Source organism: Neopsephotus bourkii, unplaced genomic scaffold (genome assembly GCF_033783945.1).
Source record: "Neopsephotus bourkii isolate Nb327-2 ecotype Australia unplaced genomic scaffold, CSIRO-AGI_Nbou_v1 NB_217, whole genome shotgun sequence".
NCBI lineage: Eukaryota > Metazoa > Chordata > Aves > Psittaciformes > Psittacidae > Neopsephotus > Neopsephotus bourkii.
The window spans coordinates 147,128-170,921 of NW_026900729.1; the positions used below are offsets into that span (position 1 = coordinate 147,128).

The 23,794-nt window shown below is 64.5% G+C and overlaps 3 protein-coding genes across 8 annotated transcripts; 1 reads left to right on the plus strand and 2 right to left on the minus strand.

Annotated features, from left to right (window-relative positions):
• Positions 1-17: 17 nt before the first annotated feature.
• Positions 18-13,110, minus strand: MARK2 (microtubule affinity regulating kinase 2). Of its 5 annotated transcripts, none has more exons than XM_061344450.1 (19): positions 12,762-13,110; positions 8,647-8,814; positions 7,174-7,227; positions 7,030-7,078; positions 6,855-6,920; positions 6,687-6,757; positions 6,525-6,581; positions 6,050-6,286; positions 5,854-5,973; positions 5,288-5,387; positions 5,089-5,201; positions 4,359-4,485; positions 3,912-4,090; positions 3,586-3,683; positions 3,379-3,495; positions 2,284-2,556; positions 1,487-1,513; positions 1,127-1,171; positions 18-455 (listed from the first exon to the last, which is right to left on the minus strand). In XM_061344450.1, the coding sequence occupies exons 1-19, from the start codon at positions 12,816-12,818 to the stop codon at positions 101-103; spliced, it is 2,313 nt and encodes a 770-aa protein (XP_061200434.1). In that variant the 5' UTR covers positions 12,819-13,110; the 3' UTR covers positions 18-100. The 5 variants fall into 5 exon arrangements, with proteins under 5 accessions (XP_061200434.1, XP_061200436.1, XP_061200435.1 ...); XM_061344452.1 differs by lacking the exon at positions 12,762-13,110 and adding an exon at positions 9,826-9,898; XM_061344451.1 differs by lacking the exon at positions 1,487-1,513 and having other exon boundaries at positions 19-455.
• Positions 13,111-13,721: 611 nt separating this feature from the next.
• Positions 13,722-16,072, plus strand: ZFTA (zinc finger translocation associated). Its single transcript, XM_061344422.1, has 3 exons — positions 13,722-13,947; positions 14,747-15,137; positions 15,814-16,072. Exons 1-3 carry the CDS (start codon positions 13,890-13,892, stop codon positions 16,070-16,072), a joined length of 708 nt encoding a protein of 235 aa, XP_061200406.1. The 5' UTR covers positions 13,722-13,889.
• A 1,196-nt stretch (positions 16,073-17,268) lies between these two features.
• Positions 17,269-23,789, minus strand: RTN3 (reticulon 3). 2 transcript variants are annotated; one of them, XM_061344463.1, is made up of 7 exons: positions 23,589-23,789; positions 18,685-18,892; positions 18,014-18,152; positions 17,843-17,912; positions 17,683-17,729; positions 17,467-17,525; positions 17,269-17,365 (listed from the first exon to the last, which is right to left on the minus strand). In XM_061344463.1, exons 1-7 carry the CDS (start codon positions 23,773-23,775, stop codon positions 17,320-17,322), a joined length of 756 nt encoding a protein of 251 aa, XP_061200447.1. In that variant the 5' UTR covers positions 23,776-23,789; the 3' UTR covers positions 17,269-17,319. The 2 variants fall into 2 exon arrangements, with proteins under 2 accessions (XP_061200447.1, XP_061200446.1); XM_061344462.1 differs by lacking the exon at positions 23,589-23,789 and adding an exon at positions 19,559-20,423.
• Positions 23,790-23,794: the final 5 nt, after the last annotated feature.

Sequence of the window (23,794 nt, forward strand, 5' to 3'; positions counted from 1 at the left end):
ACCGGTTGCCACTGGTTGATGCCAGTTGACACCGGTTGACGCCTGCTGCCGCTGGTTGATGGTGCTCGATACCAGTTGCCGTGTCCACCCTCGGGGGGGCTCAGAGCTTGAGCTCATTGGCCACTTTGGAGGCGATGTTCTTGAAGGCCATGGAGGTGCCGGCGATGCGCTTGAAGCGGACGCCGTTGAGGGAAAGGCGCGGGAGTTTGCAAACCTCCATCTCCCACTGCACGAAGGAGTCGTGGCCGGGGGCACCGTGGGCACAGAGCAGCACGAAGCGCTCCTGGGGCTCGCAGCGGCAGCTGTTGGCATCCAGAACCTTCCGGATCTCCCGCAGCATCTCGCCGGGCTCCAGGGAACTCGTGGTCTTCATGCTCCACGTGAAGCGCAAGGAACGGGGTTTGACGTCGCGGCCGGCACCGTCCCGCGGGTCCTTGTCCGGAGCCACCGAGGGTCTGCGAGGACGGACAATGGGGTCAGGGGGGTGGTGGAGCCTGGCACCGGGAAGCAGTCGTGGGGATGGCATCAGGATCAATCGGGTGGCTCTGGGTGGCACCAGGAGCAGTATGGAGGATCCTGGGTGTCACCGGGACCCCATGGAGTCAGGGATTATGGCAATGCTTGGGTGGCACACGGACCCCACAGACACCAAGACCGGTATGGAGGTGTTGGGGACCCAACAGATGGCACTGGGACCAGTACGGAGGCCTTGGGTGGCTCATGGGTGCCACCAGGAGCACTATGGAAACCCCTGGGTGGCACAAGGGCCCCACAGACACCAAGACCAGTATGGAGGTGTTGGGGACCCAACAGATGGCACTGGGACCAGTACGGAGGCCTTGGGTGGCTCATGGGTGCCACCAGGAGCACTATGGAAACCCCTGGGTGGCACAAGGGCCCCACAGACACCAAACCAAAACCCAACAACACTGGGACCAGTACGGAGGTCCTGGGTGCCCCATGGATGCCACCAGGAGCACTATGGAAACCCCTGGGTGGCACAAGGGCCCCACAGACATCACCATGGGACTGTGGAGGTCCTGGGTGCCCCATGGATGGCACCAGGAGCACCATGGAGGTACTGTGGGTGTCCCAGGGGTGTCCCCAACGCCCCCCCCCCGCTCACCTCAGTGTCTCCACCCGGTCCTTGCTCTCGGGCTCGTGCGGGTTCCTCAAGAAACAAGAATTTGGGGGGATGAAATCAATGGGGGGGATGGGGGAGGGAATGGGGGCAGCCCCCCCCCCCCGCACCCAGACAGCACGGGGGGGGGCGGGGACAGGGGAGGGGCCAAGGGGGATACACGCGGACAGACACACACACACAGGGACAGACAGCAGCAGCCGAGCGGGGCTGGGGCCATGCGGGGCTGTGCAGTGACAATGGGGGGGCTTGGGGGACATGCGGGGGGGTGGCACCGAGCACCCAAGGGACACCAGCACCCAAGGGACACCAGCACCCAAGGGACACCAGCACCCAGCACCCTACCTTCTGGCAAACCTGAAAGACAGATTTCTACAACGACAAACAGAAGAGAAGGGCGACGTTGGGGGCGGGGGGAAGGGAGGGAAGAGGGGAGGGACCTCCCCAATCTGGATGTCACCCCCCCCCCCCCCATTTCAGCCCCCCCCCCCCCCAGTGGAAGATGCTGCAGGAGAAGCTGGGATGAATCCCCCCCACAACCTCAAGCTGTCACCTCCCTCCTTTATGGGGTGGCCCAGGAACAGGAGGGGACATGGGGGGGTCCCTGAGGGGGTGGGAGGACAGGAGGAGCACTGGGGGGGGACACACAGTGGGGTGATAGAAGAGGACTGGGGAGACAATGAGGGACATGGAAGAACTCTGGGGGGGGACGGACATGCAGGAACCTGGGGGACAAGGGGTGTAGGGACACATGGAGACCCCCCAGGGTCACAGAAGACCCCTGGGACAGGGCAGGGACACGGAAGGGACACACATGGGGACAAGGGAGCACACAGAGCATCCCAGGGGGGTGAGGGGACACGCGGGGGGGGCTGGAAGGGTGATACAGGGACACAGAGAGGACACAGAGGGTCCCCAAGGTGCTGTGTCCGGTGACACGCATGGAGCAGACGCACACGAGGGCAAGGGAATGCACAGAGGAGCCCTGGAGGCACAAGGGGACATGGGGGGGAGGGGGGACACGGGGACGATGACACCGAGGGCCCGCAGGGGTCCATGTGTGCAGCCCAGGGGTCACAGCAGAGGGGACACACACGGGGGACGCACACGGGGCTGACCCCATCCCCCCCCCCGGTGCTCACCTCCGCACGAACTTGGAGGTGAATTTGCTGAAGAGGCTGGAGCCGGGGGGGCCGCGCCGGCCCTGGCTGGCTCCGGAGGGCGACGGGGGGGGCCCGAGGCCGGGGGGCGCGGGGGGCAGCGCGTAGGGCAGGCCCGGCTGCTCGCGGCCCCGCAGCTGCCCCGCGTGGAACGTGCTGCGGCTCGAGACCCCCCGCGGGAAGCTGGGCCGCTCCCCCCCGGCCTGGCTCACGTTGTGCGCGGAGGGGGAGGCGGCCGGCACCCGCCCGGGGGCGCTGCGGGGGGGGGAATGGGGTTAATGGGGGGCAATGGGAGCAACACGGCAGCCCCGGGACCCCAACGGATAGCGGGGATGGGTTGGCAACACACAGCACACCACAGCACACACCCGCACCCCATAGCACACACCAGCACCCCACTGCACCCCATAGCACACACCGGCACCCCACTGCACCCCAGAGACACCCACTGAACCCCATAGCACACACCAGCACCCCACTGCACCCCAGGGACACCCACTGAACCCCATAGCACACACCAGCACCCCACTGCACCCCATAGCACACACCAGCACCCCACTGCACCCCAGGGACACCCGCTGAACCCCATAGCATGCACCAGCACCCCACTGCACCCCAGGGACACCCGCTGAACCCCATAGCACGCACCAGCACCCCACTGCACCCCAGGGACACCCGCTGAACCCCATAGCACACATCAGCAACCCAGGGACACAAGCACCCCACTGCACCCCGGGTTCACACCAGTACACCATTGCACCCCAGAGCATCCCACTGAAATTCAGGGACACCCCACTGCACTCCGGGGACCCCTGACAGCATACTGGGAATGTGCTGGCACCCCACAGCACCCTGGGGACCTGACAGGGACACACAGCACCCCACTGCTCCCAGCAGCAGGCAGAGGCCATGCCAGCACCCAACAGCACCCTAGAAACACGCTGGCACCCCACAGCACCCTGGGGACATGCAGGTGCCCCACAGCACCCCAGTGACCCACTGGCACCCCACAACACCCCAGACCCCCCTAGAGGGTGTCCCCCCCATAGCACACAGGAGGTGGGGGGGGGGCCTTGCCTGGGCCGGGGGGGGTCGCAGTTGGCGTCGGTGGCTTTCGGGTGCTGGCGGGTGCGGGGGGGAGCGCCAGGGGCCGGGGGGGCGGCGGGTGAGGGCCGGCAGCCTGGCGTGGGGAGGCTAGGAGAGAAAAGCGGGGGCTGGGGGGTGGGATGGGGAGTGGGGGGTCCGGGGGGGGGTTGGGGTGGGGGTGGGGGTGGGGGTGCGTACCTTTCCTTGCCGTTCTGCAGCGAGCTCTGGCCCAGGCTGGCTCGATCCAGCAGCGGGGAGTTCCGGCTCCGCGTGGTGCCGGTGGAGAGGACGCTGTTCTGTTGGGGGGGGGACACACACGGTGAGGGTCACGTGATGGAGACACAAAAAGCAGGGGGTCCGGTGTGGGGACCCCCCCTCCAATGGAGGACTTGGGTGTTTGGGGCCCCTCATGGGAACCAGGGCGCTCAGCAGGGGTGCAGGGGCTTGGCCCCATCACACAAATGGTTCCCACCCCCTCACCCCCCCCCCCGATGCCACCCATGGGTGCCCCCCCCTGCACTGACCGTGGAGGGTGAGGGGGTGCCCTTGGCTCGCTCCAGGCTGGGCAGGGGGCTGGGGGGCACCTTGGCCGTGCTGCCTGCCCGGCGCCCCCCCTCCTCCTCTGTGCCCCCCCTCTTGTTCTCCGCGTTGGCCGCCTGCGTCTTCTTGGAGTAGGAGGCCGAGGTGGGGATGGAGAGGCCGGCTGGGGGGGGAAGGTAAAATGAGGGGGGCCCATGGGGACATCACCCCCCCTTGGACCCCACCGCCTCACCCCCACCCCACCCCTCAGGGATGTGCGCTCCCCCCTCTACAGAGCCATGCTCCCACCCCATAGGGACCCCCCTGAGCACTGCTATCCCTGCACCCCCAGGACCCCTTTCTCCCAGGGGATCCATACCTGGGACCCCCCCTTTCTGCCATGGGATGGGGGCACCCCCCTTGTCCCCCCCTCACCCCGCGGCGGGGCTCACCCTGGTCGCTGACGCGGCGTTTGGGGTTGGCGGAGACGCTGCGCTGGACCTTGTGCGCCGGGGACGGCCCCGAGCTGTTGGCGACCTCCGGGGCAGGCCGGGGCTTCAGGGACAGGCTCTCCTCCAGCTGCGGGGACAAGGGGACACACGGGGACATGGGGGAGCATGGGGATGGGGACCCGACACGTGCAGGGCCAGGGACGCGCTGGCACCGGGCACAGCTGGGGATGGGGACAGGGACGCGATGGCACGGGCAGGGCGGTGACCCCCCCTGCTGTGCTCCCTCAATGCCCCCTTGTTGGCCCCATGGGGCTCCTCTCCTCTGCTCCAGCACATCCATGTTGTTCCTCGTGTCCCCTTGTCCCCTCACCCCCTCCTCTGTTCCCTGCCACATCCATGTCCCCACACTCCTCATTGTCCCTGTGTCCCCTCAGCCCCATCATGCTCCTTGTCATTCCCATGTCAAGCCCTCTGCTCCCTATCACATCCATGCTCCCATTGTGCTCATGTCCATGTTGTCATTCCTACGTTCCTTGTCCCCAAATCCCCTCCACATCCCCCGCTCTGTCCCCATCACCCTCATGTCCCCTCCTTGTCCCTCATCATTCCCATGTCCCTCCTCACGTCCCCTCCATGCTCCATCCCACCCACATCCCCTCTCCCCTGGGTCACCTCTCCCTGGTGTCCCCACGTCCCCTGCACCCCTGTGGTGTCCCCACTGGCCCCGCACCTCCGAGCTCTTGTGGTCCAGCAGCAGGTAGGTGGCCATCACCTCGTTGTACTTCTGCCCCACCAAGGACTCCTGGATCTCCTCCCGCGTGTACCCCATGGACACCATCAGCTCTGGGAGGGGGGACACAGGCCTCAACGGGGACCCCCACATCTGGGGGACCCCCTACCCCTCAAAACGTCACGGGGGGGGGTCCTACCTGTCCTCCGGGGGTCCTTGTAGTCTGGCACAGGTTCCATGTACGGCTTCAGCTCATCGTCCTCGTGGCCCACGTTCATCCAGCGGTCCTTCATGATTTGCTGCAAGCGGGGGGCAGGACACCAGAAGGTGGGGTTTGGGGGTCCCAGAACCACCATGGGGTGACCAGAAGGTCCTGAGTGCTCTTGGGGGTGACCAGGATCACATACAAGGGGGTTGGGGTGTCCAAAGTAGCTGGAATCAGGTTGTGGGTCCCCAGGACCACACTGAGGGTGCTTGGAGGGACCAGAGGTGCCCAGGACCACATTGGAGGTAGGTGCTATGGGTGTCCAGGACCATGCTGGGTGCCATTCAGGGACATCCAGGACCACTTTGGGGGGTCCCAGCACCATGTTGAGGGTGCCCAAGACCATGCTGGGGGTGCCCTGGAGGTCCCAAGGGTGTGCAGGACCATACTGTTGGATGCACCTGCACCATGCTGGGGGTCTTGGGGTGCTCTCGGAGGTGCCCAGGACCCTGCTGGGGGTGCTCCCATGGGTGTCCCGCCCACCCCACCAACCCCCTCACCTCCAAGGTGCCCCTTTTGGTAGGATTAAGGATGAGGAACTTCTTGAGCAGGTTCTCGCAGTCGGTGGACATGTAGAAGGGGATCCTGTACTTGCCCCGCAGCACCCGCTCCCGCAGCTCCTGAGGTGGGAAACACTCATTGGAACACCACAACCGCCCCAGGGATCCCCCCGGGACCCCCAGAACTGGACCTTACCTTCAGGTTCTGCCCATCGAAGGGCAGGGAGCCACTGACCAGGGTGTAGAGGATGACCCCCAGGCTCCAGACGTCCACCTCGGGCCCGTCGTACTTCTTGCCCTGGAAGAGCTCGGGGGCTGCGTACGGGGGGGACCCACAGAACGTGTCCAGCTTGTTCCCAAACGTGAACTCGTTGCTGAAGCCAAAATCAGCGATTTTGATGTTCATGTCGGCGTCCAGCAGCAGGTTCTCAGCCTGGCCCAGGAAGGAGAGCACCCAAAAGGGCTTTAGGGGGGTTTGGGTGCTGCTGGCACCTCCCAGAGGGTGCCAGGGACACATAGGTGCAGCCACGGGGGTCTCAGGCATGTCTGGGTGCTGCCATGGGGGGGGGTCCCAGGAACACCCAGGTGCCACCCAGGAGGGTGGGGGAGCACCCCTGGGTGCTATTGGACATGCCAGGGGTGTCAAGGGGTGCAAGTGGGGGGCTCCTCACCTTCAAGTCCCTATGGACAATGAACTTCTGGTGGCAGTACTGCACGGCCGACACTATCTGCAGGAGATGGGGGTGTCAGGGGGGGATCCCCAGCCCCCTGGGGACACAGGGGGGGGCCCCAAACCCTGCTGGGGGGTGCCACACCCACATCCCCCTCCTGACCTGTCGGAACTTGGCCCGGGCTTCCTTCTCCTTCATGCGCCCATGGGCTACCAGGTAGTCAAAGACCTCACCTGGGGGGGGCACAACGGGGGTGAGAGGCAGCTCTGCCTGGTCCCTGCCTGCTGCCCCCCCTCTGCCTGTTCCCTGCCTGCTGCCCCCCCTGCTCACCCCCACTGGCGTACTCCATGACCAGGTAAAGCGTCTTCTCCGTCTCAATCACCTCGAAGAGCTTCACTGCAAAGGGGACAAAGTGGGGCTGCAGAAAGGGGAGACCCCTCCCAGGGTGCTGGGGTGTGACGGGGGCACACGGGAAGTGCTGGTGTGCAGGCAGCGGGGGGCTCACCTATGTTGGGGTGGTTCAGGACCTTCATTATTCGCACTTCCCGGAAGAGCTGTGAGGAAACAGGGAGGAAAAGGGGGGATGAGGGGGTGGGAGATGCCACAACCCCCCCTTGTGCCCCCCCCGCCCCAGGCCCCCCACTCTGACCTTCTGTAGGCTGGAGGAGTTGAGCTGCGTCTTGTCAATGATCTTCACAGCGACCTGGGGGGGTGGGGGGGGGGTGGGTGTCAGGGATGTCCCCAAGCGTCCCCGCACTGTGCTGGTGCTGGGGGTTAGGGGCAGGGGTGCAGCATTGCCCCAGAGCTGTCCCCACATGTGGTGGCACCCACAAGACAAGGATCACGAGCCCATCCCTGTGGTGGCACCCATGGGACAAGGACCAGGAGCCCAGAACTGTCCCCACACTGTGGTGGCACTTGTGGGGCAAGGACTATTCCTGCACCATGGTGGCACTCAGGGCCAGGAGCCCATAGGTGTCCCCTCAGAGTAGTGGCACCCACAGGACAAGGATCATGAGCCCATCTCTGTCATGGCACCCATGGGACAAGGACCAGGAGCCCGAACTGTCCTCGCACTGTGGTGGCACTCAAAGGACAAGGATCACAAGTGGTGGCATTCATGGGGTGAGGACTGGAAGCCCACAGCTGTCCCCACACCACAGTGACACTCACTGCTGAGGAGCAGGACCCCATCTCTGTGTCATGGTGGCACTCACAGCACCCAGAGCTGTCCCCACACCACAGTGACACTGCTGAGGAGCAGGACGTGTCATGGTGGCACTCACAGCACCCAGAGCTGTCCCCACACCACAGTGACACTGCTGAGGAGCAGGACCCCATCTCCGTGTCATGGTGGCACTCACAGCACCCAGAGCTGTCCCCACACCACAGTGACACTCACTGCTGAGGAGCAGGACCCCATCTCCATGTCATGGTGGCACTCACAGCACCCAGAGCTGTCCCCACACCACAGTGACACTGCTGAGGAGCAGGACCCCATCTCCGTGGCATGGTGGCACTCACAGCACCCAGAGCTGTCCCCACACCACAGTGACACTGCTGAGGAGCAGGACCCCATCTCTGTGTCATGGTGGCACTCACAGCACCCAGAGCTGTCCCCACACCACAGTGACACTGCTGAGGAGCAGGAGCCCATCTCCGTGTCATGGTGGCACTCACAGCACCCAGAGCTGTCCCCACACCACAGTGACACTGCTGAGGAGCAGGACCCCATCTCTGTGTCATGGTGGCAATCACAGCACCCAGAGCTGTCCCCACACCAGTGACACTGCTGAGGAGCAGGAGCCCATCTCCGTGTCATGGTGGCAATCACAGCACCCAGAGCTGTCCCCACACCATGATGGCACCCACAGGACAAGAACCACCTGAACTATCCCCACCCCATGGTGGCACTCACAGGCCAAGGACCAGGCGCCCATCCCTGCGGTAGCACTCCCAGGGTGAGGATCAGGAGCCCATAACCATCCCCATGCCATGGTGGCCAAGGACCGTGAACCCATCCCCTTGGTGGCCCTGTGGTCCCCACTTGCGGCCGAGGCGCAGGCGCCGGTCCCGGTGCCACGGTGGCCGCGGCAGCGCTGTTCCCGGTGCTGGCACTCACCTCCTTGCCGGTGAGGACGTGCCGGGCCAGCTTGACCTTGGCGAAGTTGCCTTTGCCGATGGTCTTGAGGAGCCGGTAGTTGCCGATGTGGGGCTGCTCCTCGGCCGCGCTGCCCGAGTTCCGGCCCCGCAGCATGTTGGGCTTCCCGACGCCCTTCCCCTCCCCGGGCTGCGGGGACACGGGGGGACAATGAGCTTGGGGGGAGGTGGGGTGGGGGGGTGCTGGGTGCGTCCCCCCCGTACAATTCCCAAAGGCGGCGGTGCGGGGCTGGAGGAGCAAAGTCCGGGAATGCCGTGTCCATGCGCCGCGCCCGGGCAGGCCGGGAGCCGCCCCCGATACCTGACGCAAGCGCCGTGGTTTCGGGCTGGCTTTGGGGGGTTTTGGGGGGACGACGGGGTGTCACCCTTCTTCAGCTGGGGGGCACAAAGACATGGCTGCCCCCTCCCCAAAACACCCTGATTTCACCCCCAAATTAACGGCAGAACCTTCAACCCATGGCTAAAACAAGGGGGGGCCCCCAAACCCCAACCACGCTGCACCCCAAAAGCACCCCCCACAATAAGCACGGGTTTAGGGGCACTTTACGGGGGTGTCCCCATGGGAAGGGAAGCGCCGGCGCCAAGCGGTGTCACCCCCCCTTGTGCTGTCACCGCTCCGGTGACACCGGAGATAACGGGAGCGCGTGAGCGGGTGAGGAAGTGGAGCCAAGTCCCCCTTTGGGATGAGGGGCATCGCAGCCCCCCCAGACCTCACTGGGGATGGGGGAGGGCACAGTCTTGGGGTGCCGCCCCCCGTGGGAAGGAACCCACTGGAGGGACGGGCAGGGGGTTGGGTGGAGTGGGTAATGGCACAACCGGGCACCCAGATTTGGGGGAAAAAAAGGCTGTTCTGGGGTCTGGGCTGAAGGGGGGGGGGGATTTTCCCCCTCCCCCCCCAATCCAACACTTTGAGGCTGCTGGGAAAAAGTGAAGGAAAACGGGGGTTTTGTGCCAAAAATCTGCCGTGGCAACGGGGCGGGGAGAGCGCTTCACCATCTGCCAGAGCCAGGGGCGTGCGGCGGCGCCGGCACCCGCTCCCCCCATTCCCGGGGGGGCCGTGGCACTCCCGGTGCTCCAGGGCCTCAGTTTCCCCCTGTCCCGTCCTGTCCCAGCCGGCTCCACGGGGAGGGGGGGGACTCACCGTGGGCGACCCCAACGCGGCCGAGCCCGCAGCGGTGCGGGCGCTGCCCAGGGGCCGTGGCGGAAGCTCCGGGAGTTCAGCTCCCCATGGAGCGCCGGGAGCGCCGAACCGGCTCGACCGGTTGGGGATGACGCCGGATGGGGCGGGAAGCAGCGGTTGGGGGGGGTTTGGGGTGAAAATGGGGTGGGAAAGGGGAAAAAGGAGACCCGTTGGGGCAGGAAGAGGATGGAGTGGTGGGAATTGGCACTGGAGTGGTCGTGGGGGTGATGTCACAGTGGCCAGGGGTGATGTCAAAGGGGCTGGGGGTGACATCACAGGGGTCAGGGTGACGTCACTGGAGCTGATGTCACTGGGGTTGGGGTGACATCACAGGCAGCAGGGGTGATGTCATCGGAGTTGGGGTGACATCACAGGGCCCAGGGTGACGTCACTGGGGTTGGGAGTGACAACACAAGGGTCAGGGGCAATGTCACTCCAAGTGGGGGTGACATCACAGGGGTCAGGGCGACGTCACTGGAGCTGATGTCACTGGGGTTGGGGTGACATCATCAGAGTTGGGGTGACATCACAGGGCCCAGGGTGACGTCACTGGAGCTGGAAGTGACAACACAGGGGTCAGGGGCAATGTCACTGCGATTGGGGGTGACATCACAGGAACCAGGAGTGACATCACTGTAGCTGTAAGTGATGTCACTGGGGCCAAGGTGAGGGCACCCTTTGGATCTAAAGATCCCAGCAGGAGGAGGTGCCGGTAACCAGGCACCGGCACCGGGTTAGGGTGTCCCTGTGTCCCCCCACAGAAGGTGCTGGAGCTGTTTAGGGGGGTCCCTATACCCCTGGGAGGTGCTGGAGCAGGTCCTGGGGGGTCCCTGTGCCCCCCACCACAGGTGCTGGAGCAGCTTTGGGGGGGGTCCCTGTACCCCCCCCACCACAGGTGCTGGAGCAGGTCCTGGGGGGGTCCCTGTGCCCCCCCACCAGAGGTGCTGGAGCAGGTCCTGGGGGTCCCTGTGCCCCCCCCCCGGAGATGCTGGAGCAGCTTGGGTGCTAAATGTCAGACAACTCAGTTATTTTTGGATCTCTCTCACATCCCAGCCCATGGTACACGATGGAGCTCATGGGGGGGCTGGGGGAGACACCCCAATTCCAGCTCTGGTTGGGGGATGGGAAGGACACGGAACCCCCCCATTGCCACCGCTGCCCCCTCCCCAATTCCTCCCCATCCAGAAATCATTCCCCTCGTTCCTTACGTAACAATAGGGAAAAACAGAGTGAAAAGCCCCAAAACGAGGAGGGGGTGGCCTGACGCCATGGTGATGGCCACGGAGCTGGGGGGGGGAGGAGGAGGGCGGCTAGAGGGGCACCACCTCTGTCCGGGGCACCCATACAATCCTCCCCCAAGCCCAGTGCAGCATCACAACAGGGTCCTTCACCACCACTTGGGGTGTCCCCCCGCAAACTGGGGGGGCCGTGCAGCTCTGGGGAAGCTGTGCCCCCCCCGAGCCATAAGTGGGGTCCCCCCAAATGAGGAGCTTCAAACCCAAGGGGGGGACATCCCCCTCCAACTGCCCCCCCCAAAAGGGATTTGGGGCTCACTGCCCCCGCCAACAGACATTGAGGGTGAACCCCCCCATCAATAGGGGTGCCGATGCCCCTACATCCCTTTAGGGGTGCCCTCCTCCAAGCCCCTTCCCCCCCTCCATAGCCCCTGTGCTGTGCAGCGCTGCCACCCCCACAGCCCGTTTTGGGGGGGCACAGCAGGGAAGGGGGTGGGCTCCCACCCCCACACCCCGCTCGCGCAGCCACCGAGGCGCTCACGGGGGGGGGGGGGGGAACGACACACACAGAGGCTGTGCCAACGGTGACACCCCCAAACCTCGCACCCCACAGCACGCACCAGACCCCACCGCTATGGGCAATGTGTGGGGCAGGGACCCCCCAACTGCCCCACATCTTTGGGGTGCAACCTGTGCCCCCCCCCACTTAGCCGCTGCAGAGGGGGTGCCTCTGTTCTGCCTCTCAGGGACACCACAAAGCACCCCCGGTCCCACAGCGGAGCCCCCAAGGGGCAGCCCTGGCCCCACATCCCTCATGGGGGGCTGGGCCATGGGGGGGCTGTGAGGAGCTGGGCCCCCCCCCCACCTCCTTGCAGGGGGCACACGGCACCGTTAGACCCTGCTTTGGGCTCTAGTGAAAGGCGCCAGGACCCCCCCAAGCCCCCATTTACGCTCAGAAAGCCCCCCCAGGCCCCTTCAGCCCCTTTTTCCCTTAGGGGGGGCCCAGAGCCCCTCAGCCCCCTCCCTCCTTTCTCCTCAGCGAACAGCCCGGGACCCCCTTGTCCCCTCACGAACGGGCCCAGGGCCCCCTCAGAGCCCTCCCAGCCCCCCCAGACCCCTATTTCCCCCCCTCAGACCCCCTTTCCCCTCGCAAACAGCCCGGCTCCCATCCAAACCCGCTCTTCACCGCACGGAATCACCCGGCTCCCCTCAGAGCCCTCTTCTTCCCCTCACAAACAGACCCGGCCTCACCCAGACCCCCACTGCCCTTCACTAAAACCACCCCAAATCCCTCTTTGCCCCCCACAAAGGAGCCCCCCGAGCCCCTCAGATCCCCCTTTCCCCTCACAAAACGCCCTCAGAGCCCATTTCCCCTCAGCCAAAGCCCCCCCATGCCCCTTCACACCCCACAAAACAGACCTCGGAGCCCCCTCATTATTTCCCTTCACAAACTGGACCCTGACCCCTTCGAGCACCACTTTCCCCTCACAGAACGGACCCTACGGCTCCCTCGACCCCACTTTCTCCTCATAAAAGACCCCCGGACCCCTCGGTCCCCGCTCTCCCCTCACACCCCGGCCCCAGCCCCGCATCGCCCCCGGGAACGGCCCCAGCCCCGCCGGACCGCGCTGCCCCCGGGGCCCTGCCCACCCCCGGCCGTACCTGCTCCGCGTCTCTCTCGTTGACAGTAGGCAGAGGGCTGCGACCGCTGTTCGACATGGCGAGCCCCCCCCCGCCACGGCCGCCGGCGACTATCGCGATAGGGAGAAGGAAGCCGCGGCAGGCGGTGTGCGGGGAGGGGGGGGGAAGGGAAGGGAAGCCCGGGCCGCGCTCAAGGAGCGGGGGGGGGCCAGGCCAGCGGCATGGGGGGGGCCGGGGCAGGGGCCGGGAGCGGAGAACGGGGGCAGGGGGGAGCGGGCGGCGAGTGCGCCCGGGGCGGCCGCCTCACACCGGCGCCTCCTCAGCAGCACCCAGCGGCTCCCAACATGGCCGCCGCCGCCGGCCCTCGGCCATTTCCGCCGCCGCGCCGGAAACACCCGACACGCCTCCTGCTCCTCTTCGGCTCTTTCCGGAGAGAGTCGGCTCCGTGCCGCTGAGCAGGGTTCGGGCGCTTCCGGCAGCGCTTCGGAATCATCCGATGCTTCCCACCGACCCCCTCCCGGCGCAAAGACTCGAAGACACCTTCGGCACTTTCCGCTGACAGCGGCGGAAACAGCCGAGCTCCACCTCCACCGCCCTTCCCCGAGTGGATCCGGAAAGAGCCGAACACCCCTCGGCTGCCATCGGGGCTGCCCGCTCAGTGACGGAAACACCCGACCGCAGCCGAATCCCCCCTCCCCGTTTTTATTGGAGACCCCAGTGGGGAACGGGGGGTCCGCGGCGGGGGGTCGGGAATTCCGGTGCTTTTCCGCAATTTTGGGTCCGCCAGGACCGCGGGCGATGCTGCGGGGAAGGGCGGGGTGGGGATGGAGAGGGGCTGCAGGGGGGGAGCATCCAGGGGCTCCCCCCTCTCCCTTCTGTGTCCCCCCCCAAAACCCTTTCTATAGCGGCCACGCTCTTTGTGGAGGGGGTGAGCTGAGACCATACCCCAACTCATCGCTGTCCCCATCCCCGCAGCCCCCCGGGGCGTGGCGGGTTTATTGGGGGGGGGGAGGCGGGGGGGATGGGAAAGGCGTGCGGCCCCTTTAAATTTACCCAGGAGCCCTTAAAGGAGCCCCAGGGGCCCCACGGCGGCGTCCCCACCCCGGTTGGCCCCTGCCCGCTGCCGCCGCTGCCGCCCCGGGCCCCGCCATGGACCCCCCGAGCCCCGAGCCCGGCCCCGACCCAGGCCCGCTCCCGGACCCCCCAGGTGAGACGGGGTGGGGGGGAGAGGGGGGGTGCGGACCCTTTAAGGGGACCCCTTAATACACAATGGGAGCGATGCTGGCCCTTTAAGACATGCCCCGGCCCCGGGGGTGTCTCCATCCCTTTGACAGCCCCTGTCATCGTTTAGGATGCCCCTGCCCCTTTAAGATGCCTCTGTTACTTTAGGATACCCCTTTCACTTTAAGGTGCTACTCTCTTTAAATACCCCCATCCAATTTGAGATGCCCCTGCCCCTTCAAGATGCTTCTATCATTTAAAGATGCTCCTCTCCATTTAAGATGCTCCCATCCAATCTGGAATACCCCTGTCCCTTTAAGATGCTCCTGTCCCTTTGAGGTGCTTCTGTCCCTTTAAAAATCTTCTCCCTTAACCATCCCCGTCCCCTCTGCCCTGCCCCTTTAAGGGCCCTGCCTTTGACAAGCCCCACCCCTTTTAAATCCCCCTTGACAAGCCCCGCCTCTTCACTTGCGCTGCCTCTTTAAGAGCCCCTTTTCTCCTTCAAGACCCCCCCAAGACCCTTCCATCCCCAGAGACCCCCCATATGCCCCCCAACACCCCCAAGGCTTTGCTGCCCCTGAGGACCCCAAAACCTCCCCCATCAGCATCCCCCCAGAAGACCCCAGGGACTCTCAGATGATTCCTCCTCCCTGGGGACCCCCATCCATGACATCCACGAGTCCATGAAGCCCCCCAGATCCCCTCCCCACCGCATCCATTAAGCCCCCATGCCCCTTCCATCCCCACAGACCCCCCCAAATCCCTCTCCCTCCCTCTCTGCGCAGCCTCCCCACCAGCGCCGGGCCTGCGGGGAGGCCGCCGGAGCTCGGATCACTGCGACGCCCGAGCCTCGCGCCCGGGCCGGAGCCGGATCCCGGGCCGGGATCACCGCCGGTACTACCACGAGCGGTGGCGCGCCGAGTACCTGATGGAGTTCAATGCGGCGCGGCACGGGATGCTCTGCCTCGTGTGCGGCAGCGCCCTCGCCACCCTCAAGCTCAGCACCATCAAACGCCACATCCGGCAGAAGCATCCCTATTCCGGAGCCTGGGGACCCCGCGAGAAGCAGCTCGTGCTCCGCTCCTGGGAGGCACATTTGGGGGTTCACCCCCACCCTGAGGGACCCACCCGAGGCACTGGGACAGGTAATGGGGGGCTGTGGTGGGAGGCCAAGATGTGGGGAGCGCTGATAGGGGTCCGTGGAGCTGGGGCCCTTTAAATGTGGCCACATCCACTTTAAAGGTGTGGAACCTTAAGTAGGGTCATGGCCCCTTCAAATGGGGTGGACCCCAAAGTGCAGGCATGGCCCTTTTAAATGTGGGAACTCTACAGTGGAGCCACGGCCCCTTTAAATAGGGGAGAACCCTAAAGTGGAGCCACACCCCCTCTAAATGGGCGACCCCCAAAGTGGAACCACACCCCCTTTAACTGGGGGGAACCCTAAAGTGGAGCCACGGCCCCTTTAAATATGGCCACACCCCCTAAAGCTGCTGCATGCCCTTTTAAGTAGAGGCCACGCCTCCCCTGATTGGACGCTCCTCCATAGGTGAGGTCGCACCCCCTTCAATGCTGCTCCATTTACAGCTTGGCCACGCCCCCATCGGCATTTAAAGGTGGGCTCCACCTTCTTTTACTCAGACCACACCCCTTCTAGTGCGCCTTTAAGACAAGCCACGCCCACCACTGTTTAGCTCCGCCCCCGCTTCAAGGGATGCGCTGGGTCTTAACGCAAGCCCCCCCCCGAGTGCCCGGTGCCCCCCCGTCCCCAAGGCCCCCCCCTCCAAACCACCACGTCCCGAAGGTGTCCCCAGCACCAACCCCTTATCCCCGCAGGCCCCCGCTCCCGTCCCAGCGCTTCCAAAGCCCCCCCCGCGGCCGCGGGCACCGGGGACTCGCTCCGGGGGTGGCTCCGGGCAGAGCTGCTCCTGGACCTGGAGGCGGGGGGCAGGCGCCTGCGCTGCCTCCTGTGCGCCCGGGCCCTGCCCTCGCTGCACCTCGGGGACATCCGGAGCCACGTCCTGGCCGCACACCCCGGAGCCCTGCGGCAGCGCCGAGCACCAGCGGGTCAGAGCTGGGGGGGGAAACGGGGGCACTGGGGACCTTGGGGCTGATGGGGACCATGGGGACACTGAGCACAAATGGGGACATCACGGGCAATGGGGATACAGGTGCCTATGGGGATGCTGAGGGTGTTGGGGACATCAGGGCAGTGGGGGCTATGGGGCCACCAGGGATAAATGGGGACAACGGGGAGACTGGGGGCAATGGGGATACAGGTACCTATGGGGATGCTGGGGGTGTTGGGGACATGAGGGGCAGTGGGGGCTGTGGGGATATGGGGGCACCAGGGATAAATGGGGACATCAGGGGCAATGGGGAATACAGGTAACTATGGGGACACTGGGGGTGTTGGGGACACGAGGGCAGTGGGAGCTGTGGGGATATGGGGACAATGGGGACACGAAAAGCAATGGGGTCACTGGTGGTAAATGGGGTGTGGGGGGGACACTGGGATGGGGGGACACACACAGGCGCTGTCCCTGCAGCCCTGCAGCCCCCCAGTCCTGAGCAGGAGCAAGGAGCCGCTGCTGAGGAGGAGGAAGAAGAGGAAGGGGGTGCGGGGGGGCGCTGTGGCCACCGGGGGCCCCCCCTCTTGTCCCTGCAGCCCAGGGCCACCCCTGCCTGCACCACCTGAGAGCCCGGGGCAGGGACACTGGGGGGAGTTGGCACAGAGACCCCCCCCAAAGTGCCACCTATGGGGGTGTGTGTCCCCCAGTGTCACTGCCCCCCCACCCCAGCATCACCCTATTTATGTGTATGTGTTCCTTTTGTACATGCATCCCATAATAAACCCGTCCCCACATGGAAGGACCTGTGGGGGGGGGAGCATTCAGGACCACACCGTGACAAGGAGGGGGGCACAACCACCCGTCGTGGTGCTTTATTGCTGCCACGTCCCCACAGGTGGCTCTGGGGGAGGGTCCCAATTCCCCCCCCCCCATAGATCTGGGGGGGGGGGGGGGGGGCGCAGTGCGGTTGGGGGGGGGAGGGGCTTTGCTCCCCTCCCTCCCCCGTTTACAGCAGTTACAGACATTTCACCTTAATCAACATTAAAAAAATAAAGGGGGGGGTGCGTTGGGGGGGGGGCCTGGTGGGGGTTTGGAGCGTGGCCCCCCTCAAATAGCCCCATAGAGAGGCTCCAAGTCCAAGGTTTGGAGGTGCTGGGGTGGGGGACAAACGGACGCCACTGTGAGATATGGAGGGGTTGTACGAGCTTGGGGGGTGGTGGGGAAATGAGCTTGGAGGGGGGGCACCAACTGGGGGTACCCCAATATCTCCCCCCCCCCCGGGAGGGGGTTTATTCCGGCTTTTTCTTGGCCAAGCCTGGGACTTTCGCCTGGATCCTATGGGAAAGGGGAAAGGAGAGAGGTGAGACTGGGAGATGGGGGGGCCATGGGGATAAAGGACAGGGGGCACAGTTTGGGGGGGCCCCATCAGGACGTACTTGGCCATGAGGTCCTTGCTGTGGCTGCGGGCGATGGCCACGTATTGATCGATCTGCACCTTTGGGGAGGAAGAGGAAAGAGTTTGAGGGTGGAACCCCCAATTCTACTGTACCCCCCCTTATTTCGAGGTCCCCCTTCATATTGGGGGTGCCGTCTTTCTTTTGGGGCTGTTCCAGGTGTATTTTGGGGGGCTCCTTGGTCACTTTGGAGCTTACCTTGTACTTCTCATAGAGAGGTGGGAGGCTGAAGGCCAGGATCTCAGCTGCGAGAGGAAAAGGGGGGGAACCCCCATAACGTTATTATTGCCCCCCCCCAACATTAACACACTTGGGGGGGTCTTTTCAAGGGGGAAGTGGGGCAGAGCCCAGTTCTTACCGAGGATGAGGAGGGTGATGCCATTGAAGACGGCTCCAACGTACGTCAGCAGCCACATGCACACAGCCAGCTGTGGGGGGGAAGGAGGGATTTGGGGGTTCCAGGGGGATAAATGAGGGATCTGGGGGGTCCCCGGAGGGGGGGAAAGGAGGGATCTGGGGGTCCCGTTACCTTGAGGGAATCTACCAGGTCCTCCACCAGGAAGAGGCGCAGCAGCAGCCGCAGGGCCCGGTTCAGGGCAGGGGCGGCTGCAGCCACCACGGCGCGGAACGTCTCGGGGGACACGGTGATGTCCTTCTCCAGGTACGTGCTGCGGGGGGGGGGTTAGGGGCGGGGGGACCCCAACAGCACCCCCTGCAACCACAACCCCCCCACCCCAACATCACCCTTTAACACCCCACATCCCCTTTTGCACCCCAAAACCCCCCTTTGCACCCCAGAATCACCCTTTAACCCCTCCTTGAATCATCTTTTGCACCCCAAAATCACCCTTTAACCCCCCTTTGCACCCCAAACCCCCCTCCATGCCCTAAATCCCCCTTTGCACCCCAAAATTACCCTTTAACCCCCCTTGAATCCTCCTACACCCCAAAACCCCCTCCACTCCCTAAGAGCCCCCTTTGCACCCCAAAAGTGAAAGGCCTTGGGGACCCACTTTGAGATGGGGGGGCCACCCCAAACCCCCCCTTTGCACCCCAACATCCCCCATTGAACCCCCAGCTCCCCACTTGGTACCCCCCAAACCCTTCACCCATTCCAGAGGGGCGCCCCAGCGGTAAATGGGGGGTCCCCATCGCCACCCCCCCCCCCATCCCCCATCCCCAACCGGAAGTGCCTCTCACCGGAAGGGGTGCCCCTCCTCGGCGCGGTGCAGGGCCTGCAGCAGCCCGCGCGCCGCGCGCGCGCTCACGGTGACGCAGAGGAGCGCGAGCGCCACGTGCGCGCACACGCTGACGGCGCTGAGCGCGGCGAGCGACAGGAGCGGCGCGAGGCTGGCGCCGAGCACGAGCGCGGAGCGGCGCGGGTCCCGCCACAGCAACAGCTCCCGCGCTGCGGGGGGGAGGGGGGGACACGGACATGGAGCGGGAAACAGCGCCCCCCAGCGGCCCCGCCCCCCCCCCGTGCTGGCGGCTTCACCTCCATCCCCCCCCTCCCCCCTTGTACCTCATTAACACAGGCACTAATTAACTGCGCCCCTCCCCGGTACAGGCATCAATACCCCCTCCTCCCCCCGACAGGCATTAACCCCCCCCATTACAGGTCTTAAGTAACCCCCTCCATTACAGGCACTAATGACCCCCCCATTACAGGCATTAAGACCCCCCCCCAATACAGGCATTAATTAACCCTCGACCGTCATTACAGGCATTAATAACCCCCCCCCCCCACTACAGGCATTAATTAACACCCCCCCATTACAGGCATTAATTAACCCTCAACCCTCACTACAGGCATTAACACACCCCCCCCATTACAGGCATTAAATACCCCCCCATCACAGGCACTAATTAACGCCCCCCAGTCTAGCGGCGGGTTGGACCCCAAAATCCCCCTTTTTCAACCCAAAACGCGAGGCAGACACAGGCGCCCTCCCACCCCCTTAAGAGGCAGCACTATGGGGCTGGAGCCTCCCTTCCCCCCGCGCTGCTTTGGGGGTGACTCGGCGCTGTTTTGGGTCTAAAAAGGGCGGTTTGGGGGCCGGAGGCTGTGCTTTACCTGCCAGGCTGGGCTGGAGGAGCAGCGGCCGCCCCTCGGCGGGGGGGGGCTCAGCCACATTCCCGCTGGGATCCGGGGGCTCCCGAGGGGGCTCCCCCAGCTCCTGCAGCGCCCGCAGGGTGAGGCGCTCCTCCTCCCAGTCCCGGGCCGCGGGAATGGGGTTGGGAATGGGGTTGGCTCCGGACGGGATCGGGATCGGCGCTTCCTCCATGGGCGCCTCCTCGATGACGGTGTCGTCGGAGTCGCCCGAGCTGTCGGCTTCGGCGGGGCCGGGATTCCCGGCGCTGTTCCCATTCCCACCATTCCTCTCCACCAGATCCCAGCTGAGCAGCTCGCTGGTGAAGCTGTGCATCTCCCGCACGCACTTGGACACCTCCTCCAAGGCCGCGGCCGTGCCGGAGGCTTGTCGGGATAACCCAGTGGGGAGCTTGGCTGGAAGGCCGGGAATGCCGTTCCCTGTGCGGGCTTTCACCGGGAAGTCGCAGACTCGATCCTCCGGGATCTGGCTCAGCACTTCCCGCTCCGCCATCGGGATGCTCCCGGGGCCGTATTCCCGGTCGAAGGCGGCGCGATCCGGCACCACCTCAAAGGGCGATTCCGGGGAATCCAGTTCCTTCGGAGCGGGAATCCCGTTGGATGAGGGGGGGGAGGTTGGGACAAAGGCTCCTCCTCGCCCCCCCGCAGCCGCTGGGGCCGGAGAGAGGGGGGGGAAACGTCAGACGGAGGGTGGGAATTCCGGGAATGGGGTCCTGCATGCACCCCATAAGGGTCCCCCCCGTCCATCGGTGCAGCCATGCGGGGGGGGGGAGGGGGGGGCAGCAGATCCTGCGGCGGCACAAAGAGGGGGCCTTCCCCACCCCAAAACCGGCCTTGAAGAGGGGGGAGGCTCGATTTGGGGCTAAAATAACCCAAATTGGGGCTGCAGGGATGGGGGGGAACCCCAGTATGGGCGCAGCCACCCCCAACGGCTGCTACTGGGGCAGGATGGAGGGGCTTGGGTCCTCCGGGGTTGGTTTTAGGGTCTCCAAGGCAGGTTATGGGGTCCTCCAAGGTTGGTTTTAGGGTCTCCAAGATGGGCACAGAAGGGGTTTTGGGTCCTCCAGGGTTTGAAGGAAGGTTTTGGGTTGATCCAAGGCAGGCTCTGGGGTGCTCCAGGGTGGGTTTTGGGGTGCTCAAAGGCGGGGAGAAGGATTTGGGGTCCTCTAAGGTTGGTTTTGGGGTGTCGAAGGTGGGGTTTGGGTTGATCCAAGGTGGGTTTTGGGGTCTCCAAGGTGGGGCTTGGGCTCTTCCAAGATGGGGAGGAGGGATTTTGGGTCCTCCAAGGTTGGTTCTGGGGTCCTCCAGGGTTGGAAGGAGGGTTTTGGATTGATCCAAGGTTGGTTTTGGGGTCCTCCAAGGTGGGGAGGAAGGTTTGGGGTGTTCCAAAGTGGGTTTTCAGGTCCTCCAAGATGGGTTTTGGGCTCTCCAAGGTGGATTTTAGGGTGCTCCAAGGTTGGTTTTGGGCTCCAAGGTTAGGAGAAGGGATTTGGTGCACTCCAAGGTGGGCTTTGGGGTGCTCTAAAGATGGTTCTGGGGTCCTCCAAGGTTGGGAGGTGGCTTTGGGGTGTCCGAGATGGGTTTTGGGATGCTTCAAGGTTGGGAGGTTGGTTCTGGGGTGCTCCAGGGCTGGTTCTGGGGTGCTCCAGGGTTTGAAGGAGGCTTTTAGGTAGATCCAAGGTTGGTTTTGGGGTCCTCCAAGGTGGGGAGGAGGGACTGGGGTCTCCAGGGTAGGTTTTGGGTTGATCCAGGGCTGGTTTTGGGAGTATCCAAAGCGGGTTTTGGAGTGTCCATTCCCGTGCCCCCCCAGTCCCATGCACAGGGTTGGGCGGGGGTCACGGCGCAGGCGCCTCCAGTGGGGTTTGAGGCCAAACCATGGCGAAACGGTCAAATCCTCCTGGGGGAACCCTGGGGCGGGAGGGGGGGGGGGTTGCCAAGCACCAGCAGCAGCCAGGGGGTAAGAGGGGGGGGAAGCTGCAGGGAAGGAGGGGGGGAAAGTTGTGGGGCAGCCCCCCCAAGAAGCGGAAGACGCAGCATTAAGCAGCAGGCAGAGAAGAGAAATGTCCCCTTTGGGGGGAGGGCTTCCCCCAGAAACATTTTGGGGGGGTCTCAGGACCCTTCCCCACCCCCCAAAATGAGCCCCAAGCAAAGTCCCCTCAAACAGGGGGCAGATTTTAGCCCCCCCCCCGCATCCCCAAGCTGTGTCATTGGGGCCCCCAAACCAACACTGGGGACCCCAAACCAGCCCTGACCCCCCCAATCACGGGGGGGGTTGGTTTTAAGCTTTAGGCTTTGCCCCCCCCCGACATTTCCCATCTTGGGGTGCAGGAGGGGTCCGGAGGGGGGCACTTGCCTGGTGTGGCTGCAAAGAGAGAAACGGGCTGAGAGGAGGAGGAGGAGGAGGAAGCAGAGGGGGGATCTGCAAGAGAACACAGAGGTGAGAGCCCTGCGGGGGCCCCCCCAAACCCTCCCAACCCCCTCCCCCACCCAAGGCTTCATTGCGGCGCAGCTCCACCTCCAGGTCTCCACTGTCTCTATAAGGTACCTATGGGGGTTTGGGGTGAAACCCCCCCAAGATGGGTCCAGCGTTGCCTCTTCAGCCCCAAAATGGGCAGATTTGGGGGGGGGGGGGGAGGCTTGAGAACCTCCAAACCCCCTGCTTGGAGTCTCAGTTCCCTTTTCCATCGGGTTTATCCCACATTAAGGCGGTGCCGGCGGTTTCATGCTTGTCCCCATGCAATGGGAGGGCTCGGGGGGGCGGGGGGAGGGAAATCCCGGTTTCCCCCTTTTTGAGGTGCCCTCGTGTCTCTCCCATCAATGGAGCCCCATCTCTGACCAAACCTGCGGGAGGGTTCCCCTTGTTTGCAGCAGGGATCCGGAGCACAAACAGCATCGGGGCATCCCAACACCCCCACCTGCCCCCCTGCTTTCGGCGCTGAACCCCCCCCCACGGCGATATTTGGCGTGACCCCCCCCAAGTTTGGGGTATCCAGAAGGGAAAAGGGGGGGAGGGGAATGACAGGAATTGGGGCGCAACGGCGGCAAGTGGGGACCCCGGGAGGGGGCTCAATGGGGGGCAAAGGGACCCCCCAACCCCCCCCATGGGGCAGACGGACGGAGCAGCCCAAGAGCACCCCAAAACCTGCAGCAACGGCCCCACTTCACCCCGATCCTGAGGGATGACTGCTGGGATATGCCGATGCCCCCACGGCTGACACATATGGGCCTCTGCCCCCTATAGCTACCCAATAAGACCTCCTGCTCTCTATGTCTGACCCCAAAAGGCCTCTTCCCCCTATATCTGCCTTCCCAAAGCTCCATCTCCCCACATGGCTCCCTAAAGACCATTTCATCTCATACCTGACCCCACAGAGGGCTCTTTCCCCTGTATTTGTCCCCCAAAGGCCTCTTCTCCCCACATCTGCCCCCCTGCAGCCCCCAAGCTGGTATATCTACCCCTTCAAAGGCCTCTCTCGCCTATATCTACTCCTATATAGGCCTCATTCTCTCATATCTGCTCTCTCATAGGCCTCCTTCCCCTATATCTAGCCCTCCAAAGGTCTCTCCTCCCCATATCTCCTCCCCCAAGCCTCTTCCCCTCATATCTGCCCCCATATAGACCTTTTTCCCCTATATCTACCTCCCAAAGGCCTGATTCCCCCATATCTGGCCCTCCAGAGGCCTCTTTCCCCTATACCTGCCCCCATATAAACCTGATTCCCCTACACCTGCTCCCATATAGGCTTTTTTCACCTATACCTACCCCTATATAGGCCTCCCTCACCTATGGCTATCGCATATAGGTCTCTTTCCCCTACAGCTGCACCATATAGGCCTCTGCTCCCCATATCTGCCCCACATAACCCCTTATCTACCTCACCTACCCTCACATACGCCCCTTGCCCCAGTATCCTTTCCCCCAACGCCTCTTCCCCCTCATCCCCCTCCTCCGCCCCACCACCCACATCTCCCGCAGGCCGCGCTGAGCCCTTACCGGCGCAGGACAGGGCTCCGGCGGTGCCGCAGCCGCCGCGCTGGGGCTGCGGGAGGCCGGGCTCGGAGGACGAGGACACGAGCGGGGATTGCGGGCCGGGCTCGGCCATGGCGGCGCTGCGGAGCCGCGCCTCAGCGCCTCCGTCCCGCGCGGCGGCCACGCACCGACTGCCGGCGGCACCGCGCATGCGCCTCCTGCCCCCCCCG